Source organism: Trichoderma aggressivum, assembly GCF_033847375.1.
Source record: "Trichoderma aggressivum f. europaeum strain CBS 100526 chromosome Unknown scaffold_013, whole genome shotgun sequence".
In the NCBI taxonomy this organism is placed as follows: domain Eukaryota; kingdom Fungi; phylum Ascomycota; class Sordariomycetes; order Hypocreales; family Hypocreaceae; genus Trichoderma; species Trichoderma aggressivum.
This window is the reverse complement of record NW_026946379.1, coordinates 85,153-104,000: the sequence shown is the minus strand read 5'-3', so window position 1 is coordinate 104,000 and position 18,848 is coordinate 85,153. Positions and strand designations below refer to the sequence as shown.

Below are 18,848 nucleotides of genomic sequence, written 5' to 3'. Positions count from 1 at the left end.
TGTTTAAGGCTGAGCATGATATTATTTTATACCTCCGGATGTAACATCTATATATAGATACATGATATGTAATAATTCTATGGACCAAATGGGGTCTAAATTTCAATTGCTAATTTGAACAAAATCACTAATAAGCAATACATATTGAATCGATTAAAAAGATGAGTCACAGAGCATCTGTATTAGGTTATAAGGTGGAGGAATTGTAACTGCATTGTATACTCCATTCCTCATATACCAACATTAATCATCGTATTTAGTAATTATGTTCCTGCTTTGCTTCGTATGTTACGTGTCTATCTACTCGTCGTCATCAACATCAATCTGAGTCTTTTTCCATTCTCGAGCGGGAACCTTCCGCTTGAACAAGATGTCGATCTCACGGTAGGATCGGTGCTTCATCTCGGGCAAGAAGAAGTATGCCAGAATGTAACAGACCAAACCTGTCGAAGCCCAAACGTAACCACACCTGCCAGCGAGGTTTCCTCCCTGCAACATATGTTAGTCAGCAACTGAACAGAAACGTGTAAAACGGAAGTCGTACCTCTGGGTTGAGCATCCAGCTTGCCAAGAAGATGCAAGGGAATTCGACGATATAATACGCAGCGCGGCCCACTCCAGTTGTCAGAGGCCTAAGGCGGATAGCCGATGTCTCACCAATAATAACCCAGGAAGCAGGAGCAGGTCCCAATGTAAAGAGCACGGAGATAATAAGACCCAGAGAAGCTTGGGCTAGAGAGCTCGAATTACTCTTGCCAACAGACCCAGCAACACCAAGGGCGACGAGGAATATAACATTAATAGCCGAGCCCCAGAGGTAGATAGTTCGTCGGCCAAGGTACGTGGTGAGAATCCAAGAAAGCATAACAAAGATCATCTGCAAAGCCGAGGTGATAAGACCCATGGCAAAAGCGGTTTTATTACTCATACCGGCCTCTACAGGAAGGTTAGCACGTACAGCACCGCGAAAACAGTGATACAAATAACTCACGCTCGAAAAAATACACGGCTTGGTTGGCGATGAGATTGCCCGTGAGATTCTGGGCAGCATATACACCGCACACAATGAGGGTACGATAAAGGTCAGTACCTTTGAAGAGCTCAATGTAGCTGGGTGGCTTAGAGGTGGCCTCAAGCTCAACAACACGGCGCATCATAGCGACGGTCTCACCAGTGTTAAGCCTGGACCTCCGCCCAAGGCGCCCAACGGCGTGCTCTGCCTCTTGCAGACGTCCCTTTCGAACCAGCCACCACGGCGACTCAGGGGCTAGGAATATTAAGATGGCCAGCGGGGTGGGAAACATCCATTGAAGGGCGATGGGGATCCTTTAGATAGGTCACTTCTTGTTAGCCATTCTGCGTGTTCATAAACAGGACGTAGAGCAACCGTACTTATAGGATGTAGATCCCGGAACACCTTGGTAAGTGTAGGTCACAGCACCAACAACAATACTGCCAATAGCCCAGAACATCTGAAGCATCTGGGTACAGGGGGCTCGGAGAGGGATAGGCACAATTTCACTGCAGTATGCCGGCGCATTGGCAATAAAGATGCCCCATGGGATGCCCTCGAGAATTTGGGCCGCGAAGATGACGGGCATTGATTCGGCGTAATAAAAGGCGAAGATGAAGACGTTTAGGAGCATCAGACCGGTCAGGGTTGCGTAGCGATATCCGAGCCAGCTGGTGAGGTAGCCCGCGAGACAGACGCCAATAAGGGCGCCGAGCTGCCCAGACACTGAAAGCGCAGACTGCCACTTGGTGACGATGACATTGTTCTCTGGGATATCATCGACGGGCTGGCCGTACTTTGCTCTGAATGCACCTAGAGCGAGGAAGTTGTTGCAAAGGAAGACATCGTACGACTCCATGATCTGTTCATAGTGTAGTCAGCACATGTGGCTTTGGGTCACAATCCTGAGGGAAATCCTTGATATCGAGCAAGGGGGTATATAGTCGAGCGAGACAAGGCAAAAAACCTTACAATAGTGAAAGACATAACAAACGCCCAAAAGGAAGCCATGGGATACGCGCGAACAGCCTCGAGCACTGTCATGTTATGCTCCGCGTTCTCTGCTTCGATAGCATCCGCCTTATAATCGGCGACTTTCGCATTTTCGTCGAATTGGTGGTCCGCCTTCTCGTCAATGTTATCCCCGCCAGCATTCTCTACCCGCACCTCTTTCTCCGTGTCTACAGCGCCATCATGCGCCTTGGATTCCGCCGGTTTAGGCTCGACGGGATCACTCATGTTGGGCTAGTATTTGCTGGCGTTATTTCCGGATGAATAGCATGTAGAGAACAGAGAAGAAGAGCATAGGGCAAGGATGGAGAAACAGAACAGAAGAAAGGCCACCGCCAGCTCCCAGCTTTTATGCCATCGTGTTATTCTTATTGTAGTTCTACACGAGATCGGTAAGGGGGGGGAAGACGGTCCGAGCGCATATCTAGCGGGTTAAGTTACACCGAGTGGCGTCCCCCAATCGAGTAATGAGCAATGATGAGCGTGGGGAAACGGGCCCTTTGCAGTAGTCGTATGGAGGGAAATACAAGGACTGTCATTTTCCGACCCAATAGGCGCCATAGGCTGGTACTCGACAACCGCAGTAGTAGATCAGCCTAGGCCAGCTTGTTTTGCGCCCCAATGAACAGCCTGCGTTGGAATAGCCGATAGCCACACCACTGGATGCAAGCTTATTGTCCTAGAAGCGAGCCAATGCCGAGCCAAGTTACGCTGACCCCCTGGCCCGCGAAGGAACGGGCTCAACAGAACGATCTGGAAGCTAACCCCGCATTCTGCTAACGTTCCGACTTACCCTGCTCGTGAATTCTCCAAAATGTCAAGTGATACGTGGTGGCTAATCCAATACGCAGCCTCAGCTCGCCGAAGAGCGCGTTTCACGTATTCGCAGAGAACTAGACTGAGATATCATGGGATAAAGAGTGATTATACACGGAGTTGGGAGCGGTGAAGCTCATCGTCCACGAAGATGGCGACATGGACAAGAGCCACAATCCTGACGGTTCATAGGTTTGCGGTCTGGGGAGCTCAATGGATAACTGCCGAACTTCCAGTATAAGATGGTTTGGTGGCTTGATGCTTCTTGGTCGCCTCTCTTGCCTGCATGCAAAAAACATCTATTAGAGCATCATGTTTGCGAGTCGTTCCCTGGTTCACTATCTACTGGAATTAGCCGGTCAGCTTTATTTGGTGTTCTTTAAAGTCCAAAAATAATAGCTAGGCCGCTACCTTTTGTGCGTCATACGCCTTATGTGCTGCGAGGTCTTAGGCTGCAACGTAATCGCAGACTATGGATGCCCGAGTGTCGCCTCAATTTCCTGACTTTTGAGGAGCTTCGCAGGCGAAATTGTCCATAAAGACCTATATATAAGCGAATGTACTAACTGAGATAGCGGCTCAATAGTTGATCGGAAATGGCCAAGAGATAAAGCATGGAGGGATCGGGCGATCACTACTTACCCAGGTAGTATTCAACATTAGAAGCTGGTGAAGTATTAACCCCTCAGTGTGGGAGTATACTGCAGTAGGTACGCAATTCTCCATAGCAAACCGAATACTACTAGGTAATGAGAGGTAGAGTTACTTTATAATAAAACTCACAGGACACCTGTACTAGGACCTTAGCATTCATGCACCCATATGTTATATTGAAACCGGGGTCTTTAAGTTGAATATTAAATACTCCAAGGCCGCACCGATTATTGTGGCAATTCCTGATGTTAGTAATAACAGTTAGACTGTTTATTTAATTTCTTCTTTGTTTATTTGTGTAAGCTTACCATAAGACTAATACGTTAGAGCAACTTGTATTATTGCGTCTAGGTTAACCTAGCACATGAAGCTATTCTTAATTGAAGTTCATCCCATTAGCAGCTGCGTTAATTGATGTATCTCGACTATAAACAGGGCCGACCCAAATGCCCGCTATCTAAATAAATGGCAGGATTAGTTGGGAGTCGTATTTCCCACCAGTGTAAATTGTATGATTACCAACATTCTCGTTGTTATTATATGACGGCTTTATCCTGTCTGTATCAGGATAGCACATATCATACCCTGCCACACGCAGCATAATGCCCTCACCCGGCGCAAATACCATGCCCATCGGCCATAGAGTAATTTCTAAATCCACAATTTTACCCATCGGAATTGGTTCCCGCCTATTATGTTTATAGACTACCTCTTGGGCTGTTGATAACTCCATATCCTTAGTAACTCGGTGTGAAGCGCGAAGAAAACCCTGAGGACCAAGGCACTTTGCGATGTTGTCATTTCTGACTTCAGAGACCGGTACCGGGCAAGGGTAATTGAGATGTTCGAGTAATCTGCCGTCTGCCGAAATTTTGCGGATCTGAACTGCGACGTCAAGGTCATCATGCTCTTTACACGATATCCAGAGTTTGACCTTTGCATAACCAGCAATTTCCGTTTGTTGCTGAAATTGGATCATAAAATTCTATGCGTGGTTATTAATCTGGATCTTGTATGAAAATGACTGGGATGAAAAACTAGAGCGGAATCTAAGGATGACTTACTGAGCTATCCGTTAGACCTTCGGCAAGGTGCGTGGTTGACCCCTCTATGGCTGGCTTATCCCATACGAGCTGTTTCAATGTGGAATCAAGGTATAATGTCTTGAGCTGTTGTCGGGCCAAGGGCCACTCCTGCTCTGGCCTTTCTTCGATAGAATTGGTGAGACTACCATCCGCTTCGAATCCAAGAAGAGATAAGCGAACAGGAGGAGTATCCTTTTCCCAACCGTTTTTGAAGCCTTTCAAGTATCGGTCGTAGAACTTTTTAAGATCCTCATTTGCCTCTGGCCGATATAAGTCGTACCATTCTTGATAGCGATGGACTCGAAGCCACTTTTGTGATGTCTTGGCTGTGCGGAAAGTATGGAAAGATCCTCGAGTATGGAGTTGGGAGGAGAAAGAGGCCAGCAGGTAGATTGGGACATTGATGTTCTCTGTATGTATATACTTGCTTTCCCAGTAATCGTCAAAAAAGGGCCGTTTGGCGAACATCTCTGGCATATTTTCTACTGAGTTTGGACCAGCAAAGCCAGATAAAAGAAACCTGTGTAGGCCAGGGTTATGTTTTCTACCCCCCCTCCCGAGAGTATCTCGATACATGTCGTGTCGACCTTCCCAGGGGGCCAAAGCTTTAAGTGCTGGATGCTCATGACGCGACGCGAAGTTGATTTGCGTGATGGCTAACCACGAGTTACCGGCCATTCCCACCGAACCGCTGCACCATGACTGCTTAGAAATATAGTCGATGGTATCATAGACATCTTCTGCCTCCTGCGGCCCGTAGAAGACCACGTCACCTTCAGATTTCCCTGCGCCTCTGGCATCAACATTGATTATGGCATATCCATACTGCATCCAAGTCGCAGGGTCAGGGCCCTCAAACTTTTCATATCCGGACGTATCCTCAAGCTTAAGGCCAATACGATGGGGCCCCATGATATCGTAGTTGGGTACACCAGTACCCGTCTTGCCATATGGGCTAAACGCGAGGATTGCAGGGACTTTTTCATCCGCGTCCGTATTTGCCGGGCGGAAGATGTCAGCGTAAATCTTGATACCGTCGCGCATAGGCATAGCCACGTCTTTTTCCAGAACGGTATCGACGGAGAATGGGAGTCGGCCAGGCCAACGAGTATGACCCTTTTCCAGCAAGACTTTTCCATTGGGCTCAAAACCATGCCAAGTGTAGATAGGGTGTTCTTCTTGGAGAAGGTAATTTCTTCCATAGCAGATCAGGGAACTGCCCACGAAGCTTTTCGGAAGTTGTGGCCATGATAGCTAACTTGATGATAACAAGAGAGGCGAATAAATCTTGATTGACGTTGAATTGAAAGGAAAATGATGGTGGTTGTACATGATTGAGATGAACCAGCATGTGGCAATTTATACAATAACCCACCGACTATTTATTGACCAGAAGCCGACTTCAACAGCGCGCTGAAACTTCGGTGCTCATCATTAGACGTTGCTAATGACGTGCCTGTACGACCTTGTGCCTTGTAATTTTCCGCCGTAAGAGGAGTCCACGGGTGGCTTTACGGGAGACCAAATCCAGACGAGGGACAATAACGTGAGGCCCAGAATTGATCCGCGATGAAATTGCACCGCGGCGCGCAGATTCTGATGCAAATTGTAGCGCAATTCCATATGCATACTTTAATGTTCAGTGTACAACTAACCCGAAGCTAGAAACGTTTATTACACCGGCGTGCGTATACTCGGATGCAAATTGTGAAAAAATTGGTTGCTTGATTGAGTAATCAAAGGTGAATATTGTTGCTTTTCGCGCAATCTAGAGTAGATCTTCTGGTAAGAAACGGTGTTTGCGCGTAGAGCTGCATATTTGTTCTAGTATTGCCCGTACGGAAAAATTGCTACTGTATTGATAGCATTCAAGCTGTGAGCAATAACTTGGCGCTATACAGCTACATTTTGCCCATTGCGTCTTCTCCTTCATCCCCGAGCCAGATGCAGCGGTTGATTTCCATGAGCCAAGAATAATGGAATGAACGAATTCACGCGTGCGCCAGTTGTTCTTGTAATACCCCGCGACGCCCCCGCGATGCCCCGGAATGCCCCGCCATACCCCGTATTTACAGCCGTGGCATGTTCAGGTTTTTTGAGAGGTATCAAAATCGTCCGAAAAGTTGTCGGGCATCATATTACCACTATAGCATATAAGAGGGTGGTAACGTCTATCTTGAAAGCAGGATCTACTAGCAATCACTAAGCTTCACAATCCAAATCATCCATCTACTTTGATCTCAGTCCGAATTTCACTATCACTTTCCTGTCTCAAGCAAGATTTCAAATGGAGAACAATAACTCTTATTTTGCACCAGAGAAGAGACCTTCAAACTGGGTACATCTCTTAAATGAGCCCTCGAGACAGGAACGTAAGCTTCGCGTTGTGTGCATTGGTGGCGGTTGGTCTGGAATGACCTTAGCTCACAAGCTCACACACGAGCTAAAATGGAACCATTTCATTGATCTCCAGATTTACGAGAAAAACCCTGATCTTGGTGGTACATGGTTTGAGAACCGGTACCCCGGAGCGGCTTGGTGAGTAGCTCGATCCAGCATCTATGAAAACGGGGTTGACTCTGATCTACAGTGATGTTCCTGCACGTAGGTGCTGTCCATATTCTTTTTGATCGGCAATGAAGCTTACAGCGAGTTTATTAGACATTTACGTCTTCCCGTTTGAACCTAACCCCAACTGGACCACCTTCTACGCCAACAGCCCTGAAATCTGGCAGTATATGAAAGACACTGCGAAGAAATGGGATCTCGAGCGCCACATGCTGTTCAATTCTAAAGTTATCGATTCCGTTTGGGATGAGGGCAGTGGTAAATGGCGACTTAAGATTGACCATCAAGGAGATGTCCTTGAGGATGAATGTGACATTCTAGTGAATGCAACTGGCTTTCTTCAGTAAGTCTCATTTTACATCCTCATGGATATCATAGGGCAACTCTAGTTCTAACAACCCCTAGTAAGTGGTCTTGGCCCAATATTGAAGGCTTACACAACTTCAAGGGGAAGCTTGTTCATACAGCGGATTGGTAAGTAGCGCGAATACGCAATGTGGCAGATTTGGGATGTAGTATTCACGAGTGTTTCAGGGATCAATCGCTGGATTGGACCGGCCAAAGAATGGCCCTCATCGGTAACGGATCATCCGCTATTCAAGTTTTGCCACAGGTTCAGAGGACCTCCAAAAAGGTCACAACATATGTTCGCAGCCCTACCTGGATTGCGGCGAACTTCCTCAATCAGTATTCCGAAGATGGTAGCAAAGTTTTCACTGAAGACCAGAGAAAGGAGTTTAGAGAGAATCCAGAGAGGTTATTCCAACTGCGTAAGAAGTTGGAGCATGGGTATGCGCATGATCCTTTATCATCGTTTTCTTCATCACTTTAACATTGATGGGCATAGGTTTAATGAGCTTTTCAAGGCTATGGTCATCGGTCGACCAGAGCAACAGGAGCTTGATCGTGAGCATAATGAGATTATGCGCCAGCGCCTTCGCCAAAACCCCGAGCTGATTGATCAGTTAATCCCCAGGTTCACCGCGGGATGTCGCCGCCTGACACCAGGTGATGGTTATCTGGAAGCTCTACAAGAAGACAATGTCAAGACCATTTGGAGTCCCATAATCAGAGTAACCGAGAAAGGCATTCTGACAGCCGAAGGCGAAGAAGAATTCGACATCATCGTTACTGCCACAGGCTTTGATGTGAGTTACAAGCCCAACTGGAACCTTGTGGGACGCAATGGCGCTACGTTAAACAAACTCTGGGCGAACGATCCTCTGAGCTATCTTGGGATTGCCGCTCCAGAGCATCCTAACTATTTCATTTTTGCTGGTCCTAACACTCCGGTCGCACACGGTGTATTCCCTGGCTCCTGTGATGCCATGGCTACTTATATCTTGAAGTGGTGCCACAAGATCGCGTCAGAGGACATAAAGTAAGTTTCGAGCTCCCTTGTGTAGACATAAAGGTATCGGAGTTGCTGATGGCATATAAAACAGGTCCGTGTGTTTGTTGCCTGAGGTGGTAGACGACTTGGATGTGTGGTCACAAGAGATGCTGTCTCAGACTGTATGGGCTGCTCCATGCCGTAGCTGGTATAAAAATGGAAGAACCGACGGCCGCATTACTGCTCTACATGCTGGCAGTGTTATACACTACAGAGGTTGGATACAAACCCTCAAGAATATTCTCCCATTAATCTGAGAGCTAACCAGGCTTATTAGAGCTTCTTGAGGAGATCCGAGGCGAAGATTTCCAGATCGAATATCGTTCGCCAAACAGATTCCGCTTCCTTGGAAACGGATTCACTAAGAGGGATATGAATGGAGATGATCTCGGCTACTATCTTCAAGGTCCAGTGGCCATGAGTAACTAAAGATTCCGGCAAGAGGTACCAATATGTTTTTAGATCATAGGCCCTACCTAATGTCCAAAGCCTACATATAGGTTCATATTGTTAGTTCTTGTTTTACCACATCAAGTCCAGTTGAGTTGAGAGAAGGTGGCTCTACAATATTTTCTCGCTTGTCCAAGGTGTGTCCACAAACCAAGGATGCGCATGGCAAAAGCTCGGTGAAGGTTCGTAGTATATTCCAAAGCACTGCGGTGGCAACTAATACGCAGTTTTCTGTCAGAGGGCAAGTTCGCAACTTCAACAACTGGCATCACATTGTTGTGCGTACATTTAGTAGCGTATGCTCTGAAATGAACATTCCTGCAAAGTGGTTTGTCAAAAAGAATAGACAATACCGAGTTTAGAGCTAATATGTTTCAGCATTCCAACTGTCATTCTCCATATCCCATCACCAAACATAAAATTGGTTACTTTTAGGAGCACCTGACAGCATCTTATGGGCATTAACTGAATTGAGATATGCATCTGCTGCTGTAAACGTAAATTTGCATGTATTCATGAATCGTATGTATCATAAGGAAAAATATGTTCAATACCAGCAAAAAAGTCCATATAGTCTATGGAAGCATGTGGTTCGATGCTGCCATCAAGAAGCGGCATGAAAGGCAGCATATTCGAACTCATTGAAGGGTGTGTTATGGAATCGGAGACATTTGTCGAATCAAAAACATTGGATTCTTGGTGAGAGGCCATCATCCCCGATGTCATGAATCCAGCCAAATTTATCGGGCTTCTATCATCGCCTTGTCTTGCGGCTAAGCTTTTCAACAAGGCCTCGACCCCGGCCAATCTACGCTTCAGAATATCCATGCCACACCAGAAAATGATAGATCGATCCATATTGAGGCAGAGGAGCTCATAATTCGATTCCGCCAATTGCTTGTTGAAGGACAAAGGCCCAAAGATGCGGCAGGCGATTTGTGCCGCAGCGGCAATCCATAGCGTGTTGATCATAAAGGGATTGACATATTTGTAGTGCTCACCAGAGCTATTACGTACCATGGTGATAACATCTTCGGCGGCCTTCATATAGTTTGACCATAATGGATGATTAGAAATCTTGTTTTCATTTCCTGTTTTCAGATTGTTTGCGTCAAATCCCGCCATCCAAGGTGCCTCAGCAGCGATCTGATGGTAAAAGATCATGAACTGGACGAGTTGCGTCATAATGTGGATGCAATATATGTCGTTGTGAAACTGGTGACAGCTGATATCTTGTGAAAACCTTCTGGTCTGGAAATCTAGAGCCTGCCCATGATAGGTAAAGTCAGAGGGAAGGGAGTTAGTGGTGCAGTACAGAGAGTTGGCTAGAATGGTCAAATCGGCCATATTTGTCGTTGAATCGGTATAGAGCTTATGATCCGACAGAAGCAACTGGCAATTGTACACAAAGGAGTTGATGACGATGTACCAAGCTTTCGGGCTAAGATTGCCTGACTCCTGCAAGTGTTTCCAGCGGAGATTCGGAGCCACAGCCAGATAACAGCTCTTTTGGGGGCTATCGCTAAACCAGCAGCTGTCTGGAACTGGTAAAAACGTGAAGTTATAGCTCCAGTTGATAGCCATTGGCAGGCGCCTAATGGCACTGGCAAGAACATCCATCTCCCAGATGGCCCACCAAGCTCTTCTTTTCTCTTCCAGCATGGACCAGTGCTCCGCATCGATGCTGTGGTTATCTCCATCTACCCGTTGATTGGATCGAAAATCGACTCGATGAAGGTCCAGCTCGTATGCTAGTCTGACGCAAAGCCCCAGATGCCTCCATGATTTCGACCGGACACTTTGCGTCAATTGGTAAAAGGTTAAGAGAATATAGGCCTGTAGGAGCCATAGTGGAGCCACTGCGTCGTCAAGTTGTTCAAGAACTTCATTCAAGCGTTTTGAGGCGATGCAAGCGAAATGAGAATGTGGAGGGCACTCGGTAGGACGAGATGGCGTACTGAAAGACGAATGAAATCTCGCAGCGAAGGCAAATATCGCGGCTACTAAAGCTTCAGCTTCAGTTACGGATTGCATCCGAGAGAGCTTCTCTTCAATTTTATACGGCTTGAAAAGCGTAAAGGTTGTCATGTTGTCGAAATATGATTCCATCCTGTGTTCACTTGTTAATACGGCGGGATCTATGGTTCATCGCCATAGAAGCGCCCTCAACAACCAGGGCATGCTTGGAAATCTTCTACGAAAAATTGTTGGAGATTAGAATGAGGCTTACAGATAGTGGTACAGATCTTTGGAGATCGCCAGGCCCTCACAAACGCGCCCCACAATCGCTTCTGGGACCATACCTTCAAAAGAAAGGGCAGGCTCTCGTCTTGGTTGAATCTCGTGTGAAGGATGCATGATCTGGGCAAAAGTTGTCACACTCGCAGGAGTGTTATGTCCATCATCACGAGTCGCTATCGGGGGGAACTGTCTCGACAATGAAAGACTCTGGGGGGGTTTTGGAAAAGGCCCTCCAGCTTTGGAAAGAGGCGAATCACTTCCAGGTAAGACATTACTTAAGATGGTGGCATCGGGAGAAGCACCGGGAGAATCACGCGGGGTGGTTTTCCTCGTAGGGCGTCCATTCCGTGCATTGGTGTGCCTACGAGCGTGTTTTTGAGTACTCCCTTTATAACATAAGATTAGTTTTTTTCTTTTTCTTTTTTGGGGGGGTTTCTAAATCAGACGATAACATGTAACAGCATTGGGGCATGAGGTTTGCACCGACCTATTTTAGGACCTGGTTTTTTATGGCAAGTGGGATATTCGCATATGCCGCTTACCCTATCACAGAGGGAGCAGATGGGTAAAGCCCGATTGCTAAAAGAAATGTTAGGCGTATATCCAAGAAGCAAAGGCGATAGCCAGCCCCCAAGATTGTGGCACTAACCACTTCACTTTTCTCCTATATTTTGAGACTGTTAGTAGGCCGATACTTCAGGGCGGGACAAGTTCGTAAGCATACCTTCTACAGGCATTGCACGAAAATTCCGAAACGGACTGAGTAGCTGCTTCATGCATCATTCTGCATGGGCGTCTTGATCGACCACGGGGCAATTTCCAGAAAACTGCAAAAAGAGCAAAGAAGTAGTATAATAACAGCGATGCAGGGTATGGAGGGAAGTAAGAGGCATGGGGAGTTTGAGCGAAGTTTCAGCTTTGTTAAAAGTCGGCGGCATGTCTCCAACTTATTGTGCCGAGTCATGGCTCGCAAGGTCTTCACGGGTCGCGAAGCGGACAACGTCAAAAGTCGCGAAGCGCGAAGTTAGTAAGCAAGCCATCGCTTCTGTGTGTTTTTAAGCATGACGGCCAATTCACAGAGCTAGCCCAGCTAACTTGATGTACCAGTAACGACGTAGTAGCATGTCAAGTCCTTTGCATTTATTATTGCCACACTGCCATTGGACACCAGAGTTTGCCTTCCATATTAGAGAACAAACTATTACCATATGAGAATTAGAGACTTATACTCTGCTGTTAGATTTTAGTACACAGCAGTTGCTCATCTAAAACGTTCATGTGTCTCACGATTGCATAGGTGACTAAGTAACGGTGGAACTTCGTTGAGTCGGCTTCAGAGAACATTGTGAGTTGGGCCGTCTAATTTGTTGTCATGCCGATGTCATCAAAAGAAGCGATGGACCGAATAGAATTACATAAGTGGACTTGTTACTATATAACCACCATGTTAGTGAGCTTTGAACATCTTGTCTTTTCTCAATAAATCTCGCCTGTTTCAGAATAGTCTTCTTGTCTCATAAACACGATAGCCGTTACTATCCACCTTTGTCTTTGAACTATACAAGCTTCTTCAACCATACCGATTTCCACAGATTTGAACTCCGACACAATGGCTACCAAGAAAAATATTGCAGTACTCGGCTCAACCGGCAATCAGGGTGGCTCTGTTGCCAAGATATTTCTGAGCGACCCGAAACTCAAGAAAGATTGGACTGTCCGTGCTATTACGCGAGACGTTACTAAGGCGTCTGCTAAGAAGCTTGAAAGCCAAGGTGCTGAGCTTGTTGCAGTAAGTTGAGAAGAGAAGCCGTCTCTTTCTTCAACCAAAATAAAATGTCTATGAGCCTGGTAACTGACGGCAGTAGGCCGACATCAATGATGGCAAGTCATTAGCCAAGGCCTTCTCTGGTGCCGCAGCAATTTTTGCCGTCACGAACTACTGGGATACTATGAGCAAAGAACGTGAAGAGCAACAAGGCAGGACAATTGTAGATGCGGCAAAGGTTAGCCAAGCTTGTGCATGTCTGAGTGTTTTGGGCTCGAATACTAAGCTATCGGATATAGGATGCTCGAGTACAACATTTTATTTACAGCTCGTTAATCGACGTTGCCAAGGGTAAGCTCCCATTTACCCCCCCCGAAGAGAAATTTCAAGAGATGTTTTAGTTATACTTACTCCATTGGATATGTTAAAGCTACTAATGGTAAATTGCTCAATGTTTATCATTTCGATAGTAAGGCCGTTGTTGAGCAATATGCTCGCGACGCCGGAATTCCAGCGACTTTCTTTCAGCCGGGTTTCTTCATGTCGAATATCCCTGGACAGTTGCTGGCTCAAGAGTCGCCTGAAAAGCCGTGGACACTGGCGGTGCCAACACCAGAAACAGCGCCATTCCCCATGTTTGATGCCGAGGCTGATACGGGAAAGTTCGTCAAGGCCATCATATTGAAGCGTGACGAGGTCCTAGGCAAGCGCGTGCTTGGTGCCACAGCGTACCAGACCCCTGCAGAGATTCTCGTGGACTTCAAGAGCGCCTTCCCTAACGCCAGCAAGGATGCTAAATTCTTCTCCCTCCCTCACGAAATGTTTACAGCTACATTGAAAGGACAAGGCATGCCAGACTTTGCAGCTGAGGAACTATTGCAAAACTTCCGCCTAATGGATGAGGGTGGTTACTACGCTGGAGAGAAGTTGGATTGGAGCTTATCTATTCTCGAGGATAAGCCAACAACTTGGCTAGAACATTTAAAGGCAGCGAAAGCCTTCCAAGGCCTGAATTAGCCATCTCAACAGTAAATGATGGTTTAGCATAACAGCAGATTTGTGCTCATAGAGTATTTTATTGAAGGAGTTAGAAGTAAAGCTATTACTTTGGTGGAAGGTATAAGTGACCAATTTTTCGCCCCGTCAACAAGCTATTATCATCTCATAAATGAATTGAAGTAGATGTAAGATTAACAAAGCAATCTAGGATGAAAAGTCTGACGAGTTTAGTCAATATACTATGATTGTCTAATTCGGACACTCCCGCTTACAGCATGTTAAATAATCCTAGAAATACTACTCTGAGATGCCGAGAGCCGCTGCTGAATTGCGAAAGCGAAAGCCGCTGCTGAGTTGCGGCTTGTTGGGGTAAAAAATCCCGCCGCAGGCCCGGAAGCCAAGTACCTAGGTTGCAGCACACCCCTTGGCCGTATTGTTAGCAGTCTACGGAGTAGCATTCACAAGAAAAAACACAGAGGCAAGTAATCACAATTAAGAATGGTAGAAGTGCACCAGTTGATTGGGTAACACACGATTCAATTCCGAAAGCGATATCTGCATAAGTTTATACAACCGTCTAGAATGGATAGATATTTAATACTTGCACCTAACATTACTGAAATCATCATACAAAGCGCTCTTGTCAGTTTTTAAAATCTGTCTCGCATGGCTGAATTAGGCCGGCGTGTCATATGCGCGTTGACTTCGGACAAACTTCATCGGTGGACAACTTCGGCGCGGCTGGATTTATACAATAAAAGTCAACTATATATATTGCTTTCGGGATCGAATGGAACAAATCCGATCTGAGCTACACATCGCCTGCATCTATTTAGATTTGAAACTAAAATAGAATAAAAGACTGTCACAGCGCATATCTCGTTGTGGTTCACGTTCACGCGGCTCAAGATGGTTATAACTAAGAAAGAGGGCGAGTATGTTCCTGTAGACCCTAACTTTAGGCCTCTACCGAAGTTCGGCCATTTCAGCGAGTCTGATCAAGAGTACGCAAATCTCAGGCCGATGCTGAATAGCATGATGGAGGGCTTGTGGCCGCCTGAGACGTCTTTGGAAGATTTTCGCAAAGCCTGGCTCAACAACCCACCGACGCCTGAAGAATGCCCTATAGAGGCCAAGGACGTCCTTACTGAGACACGGATGATCGCAACTCGCGACGGTGCCGAGATCGAGATTAAGTTGTATGTGGCTAAAAACAAGCGTCCTGGATCTGCAATGGTGTTGCGCTACCACGGCGGAGGGTGGGTTGTTGGTGGGCATTGTACTGAACATTCCGAAAATCTCATGATTGCCGGTTGGACAAATTCAGTTGTGGTCAGTGTTGATTATAGACAGTAAGTGGAATAGGAAGGTGAAAGAATATGGATGGCTTATTTATTAACCATGGAATAGGGCCCTCGAGCACAGATTTCCGTATGCAGCTAACGACTGCTTTGATGCACTGAAATGGGTAGGTGATATGTATATATCATGTTGTGATACAGAAATCGCTCAAGCGTAGATTCTGGGCTAACGTGATGTAGTGCAGCAAAAATGCTACTTCTCTCGGGGGCGATGCATCGAAAATTATCCTCAACGGAAGTAGTGCTGGTGGAAACCTAGTAAGTCACGATGTGAAGCATGAACTTCCTCTACAGTGGCTTCAAATCTTGGGACGCGTTAACTAAGGTAACCACTTATGAAAGGCTAGTGTTGTGGCCATCATGGCCCGAGACGAAGGATTCCAGGGTATCATAGCGCAAATTCTTACGTTCCCGGTAACGTGCCATCCCAAATTCTTTCCCACAGAGGCGTATGAAATGGGTAGTTATCAGCAAAATTCCAAGGACAGCGTTGTTACTGCCGCGCGGATGGAATGGTTTTGGGATGCGTACATGCCGGAGCCGACAGCCGACTGGCGCTCCTCGCCGTTACTTGCACAGTCCCTGAAACAGTTGCCACCAACGTGTAAGTCACTGATCATTCAGTCCTATTTTGAAGATTCTGGGCTGGAGAATTATCTTTAGCTAATAACCCTGGATTCTACAGTAATCATAGCTGCAGGGTGCGATATTCATCGGGATGAGGCAATCGCCTACGCAGAGAGATTGCAAAACGAGGGTGTTGACACACAGTTAAAGATATATAAGGGAATGCCTCACTGTTTCTATATGCTTCAGACGCATCCAGAGACAAAAGGCTACTATAAAAGAATAGTAGAGTTTGTCGGGAAATTTTCTAGCTGAGCCTAAGCAGTTAGACACCTCATGATGATTAGGATGCTATGGCTATTCACAACACACTGTGTATGTAGAACGAACTAAGTCTGAATGCGACTCATCTAGACAAACGCTGAACCTAGCCGCTATTTTGAGCGCAGAATTCCGAATGGGAATTAGAGTGTGGCTTCTGGCAGAATATGACAATGCATAATAGCGAGGGCTCTGGACTCATATTATCTCGAAGAGCACAACAATCATGAGAGACGCGAAGGCCAATTATTTCTTCAGTCCAACCCGAGATTTCACACTTCTGCTGTCTCGCAAATCCTACTAGCAGCAACGGTAGTTCGGTTGAGTATGCTGAGTTCCGCTCTTTGACCAACAATCCTCAATGTCTCCAGCCGCAAGGCATGACATTACACTGAAGGTTGACTGTACTTGCTGCGAAAAAAGAGCATGCGGCATTATTTTACGCTTGAGATCTCTCTGTCACGAAACAATGCAACTGCGCAATTTCCTGTTGTGAATTGTGATGCCATTGCTTTAAATATTTAATGATTCAAAATGTATTTTTCATCTCGCCTTGCCACCAGACTGAATCATAAACCAAGTGTGTTCGTGCTGCTTCATTAGGAGGTTTCCCCAACGGCGGCACAAAGAGCAGTGTGGTTTCGGGGTACGAAATATGATTTGAAGCGAGGAGGCAGAGCGACCAGGCTCTTGGGGTCTGCGTTTCCAGTGACAGGATGACAGTCCACATCGTCATGCTTCTTGATATGGAAGCTATTGAGCAAGCGTATGAAGACGAGGTAAAGCTCGCGATTGGCTAAGAGAGAGCCAGCACACATACGATAGCCGACACCATATGTGAACAATGGTGCATCGGGTTGCTCAAACCATCTTTCAGGACGAAAGACTTCAGGATCAGTCCAAATTTTCTCATCTGTCACATCCATTAGCGTATCTGCAATGGACGATTCTAACCATGGTATGAGTGAGGATTCACTTACCCATGTTGCAAGCCCACGCGTTGAGAAATACCATTGTACCCTTGGGGATAATAGTGCCTTGGTATGGCAAATCCTTCACGGAAGCGCGAGGAAGAGCCAGACGGAGAACTGTGTAATACCGAAGAGCCTCTTTGACAAGAGCAACGACATATGCACACTTGTGGTCATCATTCTCGTCACACATAGGCTGGTCTGCATCGTAATGCTTGCGAATTTCTACGATGGCTTTATCTTGGATCTCGGGATGCTGAGAGAGTAGCGCAACAAACCAAGCGACCTGCGTGGTGACAGTGTCTAGACCGCCTGAAAGCATCGTTAGGCTGATTGAAGTGAGCTCATCCTTGCTCAGCTTTGCTTCCTTGTCAAGAATAACATTAGCTTGAATACAGGGCTGATGAGTTCCTGCTGCAATGCGCTCATCAAGATCGTTGTTGAGATCTGTCAAGTACCTATCGCGGCGATCTCGCATTTCACGCGCCTTGGATGTGTGAAAGTTGACGGGATTCAGGCGCAGAATAGGAATATAGTCTTGTAAATTTCCAGTGGTAGATCGGAATTTGCTGATCTCTTCTTCCACGTGGGTAATTTCTCCGAATAGGTCGTCTTTCTGAGTTTTTAGTCGCGTTCCCCAGTTAAGGGTCAGGGCGAGGGAAAGCGAAAATCGCTGAATCATTGGCATAGGATCCACTGGTGTCTGTCCAGCGTTGCCATACTCGAAAAGTTCTTTAATAAAATCCCTACTTTCCACCTCAAGGTGAGGAACGTAGGTTGCCACAGAAGGTCGATTGAGTGCTGAGGCTGCGCCTTTTCTTCGCCGCTTCAACGAGTCGCTGTATGGGGAAGTACCAATAGTTGTGCCAGCTGTGTCGGACAGCACCTTTGAGTAGAGCAAGTTAATATTTGCAATGTTACAGTTGGGAAAGTGGTCGGCCTCTTGCACGATTCAAGGTAATACGCGTTATTGCAACATTCCCGGTTTGCCTCACTAACCTTATGAAATGTGTACAGCTCTGGCCTGGAACTTAATGTCTGGGCATTTGAACCAAACACCGACTTAGCAGCTGAAGCTGAGTTGACAACGACAACAGGAATATTCCCAAGCATGATTTGGTAGACGTCACCGTACTGCTTAGCCCATTGCCGATACTTTTCGGCAGCATTGATACGGATATCCCAAATGTTACCCAGCAAAGGAAGACCTTGAGGTCCATTCATATGAGGAATTCTAGCATTTGTGCGAATTAATTCGTTCACCAGAACGTAAATGACAGGGAGGGAGAGAGCGCCAATGAGGAGATGTTGCACTGAGCCCTGCAGAATTCCCTCTAGCAAGGCCGCAGAGATTGTTGAACTTGGCATTATGGCCGGTTGTCGAACTGCCTGAGAGAGATTTTCTTATTTTTATTGAAGAGAAGAGAAGAAATAATTGAGATTTCACAGGGATCAAATACGGAATTAGGGTTATATGGCGACAGCACGATACCCTAAGAGATTATCTTATATACTAGGGTCTTTGCCCATCACGGCATTGAGACGCTGAGGCCGAGGTAGGCATAGCTCTGAGAGACGAAGGAGATGGGCCTAGTACATACGACTCTAAGATGGACTTCCCCACACGGAATCGG

General features: G+C 46.4%; 7 protein-coding genes across 7 annotated transcripts; 3 read left to right on the top strand and 4 right to left on the bottom strand.

The window, feature by feature from the left end:
- Positions 1-300: 300 nt before the first annotated feature.
- Positions 301-2,251, bottom strand: Triagg1_4163 (uncharacterized protein; the record flags this gene model as incomplete). The annotated part of the gene is made up of 5 exons (XM_062898536.1): positions 301-489; positions 545-936; positions 992-1,326; positions 1,393-1,874; positions 1,985-2,251. 5 exons carry the CDS (start codon positions 2,249-2,251, stop codon positions 301-303), a joined length of 1,665 nt encoding a protein of 554 aa, XP_062756670.1.
- Positions 2,252-3,950: 1,699 nt separating this feature from the next.
- On the bottom strand, positions 3,951-5,628 carry Triagg1_4162 (uncharacterized protein; the record flags this gene model as incomplete). The annotated part of the gene is made up of 2 exons (XM_062898535.1): positions 3,951-4,478; positions 4,558-5,628. The coding sequence occupies 2 exons, from the start codon at positions 5,626-5,628 to the stop codon at positions 3,951-3,953; spliced, it is 1,599 nt and encodes a 532-aa protein (XP_062756669.1).
- Positions 5,629-6,865: 1,237 nt separating this feature from the next.
- On the top strand, positions 6,866-8,968 carry Triagg1_4161 (uncharacterized protein; the record flags this gene model as incomplete). The annotated part of the gene is made up of 8 exons (XM_062898534.1): positions 6,866-7,116; positions 7,169-7,182; positions 7,240-7,489; positions 7,552-7,620; positions 7,681-7,935; positions 7,994-8,527; positions 8,592-8,755; positions 8,817-8,968. The coding sequence occupies 8 exons, from the start codon at positions 6,866-6,868 to the stop codon at positions 8,966-8,968; spliced, it is 1,689 nt and encodes a 562-aa protein (XP_062756668.1).
- A 534-nt stretch (positions 8,969-9,502) lies between these two features.
- Positions 9,503-11,098, bottom strand: Triagg1_4160 (transcriptional regulator family: Fungal Specific TF; the record flags this gene model as incomplete). The annotated part of the gene is made up of 1 exon (XM_062898533.1): positions 9,503-11,098. The coding sequence occupies one exon, from the start codon at positions 11,096-11,098 to the stop codon at positions 9,503-9,505; it is 1,596 nt and encodes a 531-aa protein (XP_062756667.1).
- A 1,741-nt stretch (positions 11,099-12,839) lies between these two features.
- Triagg1_4159 (uncharacterized protein) lies at positions 12,840-14,012 on the top strand (the record flags this gene model as incomplete). The annotated part of the gene is made up of 4 exons (XM_062898532.1): positions 12,840-13,019; positions 13,096-13,233; positions 13,295-13,346; positions 13,426-14,012. The coding sequence occupies 4 exons, from the start codon at positions 12,840-12,842 to the stop codon at positions 14,010-14,012; spliced, it is 957 nt and encodes a 318-aa protein (XP_062756666.1).
- An 891-nt stretch (positions 14,013-14,903) lies between these two features.
- On the top strand, positions 14,904-16,018 carry Triagg1_4158 (uncharacterized protein; the record flags this gene model as incomplete). The annotated part of the gene is made up of 4 exons (XM_062898530.1): positions 14,904-15,346; positions 15,405-15,462; positions 15,536-15,613; positions 15,698-16,018. 4 exons carry the CDS (start codon positions 14,904-14,906, stop codon positions 16,016-16,018), a joined length of 900 nt encoding a protein of 299 aa, XP_062756665.1.
- An 824-nt stretch (positions 16,019-16,842) lies between these two features.
- Positions 16,843-18,582, bottom strand: Triagg1_4157 (uncharacterized protein; the record flags this gene model as incomplete). The annotated part of the gene is made up of 3 exons (XM_062898529.1): positions 16,843-17,156; positions 17,224-18,100; positions 18,214-18,582. The coding sequence occupies 3 exons, from the start codon at positions 18,580-18,582 to the stop codon at positions 16,843-16,845; spliced, it is 1,560 nt and encodes a 519-aa protein (XP_062756664.1).
- Positions 18,583-18,848: the final 266 nt, after the last annotated feature.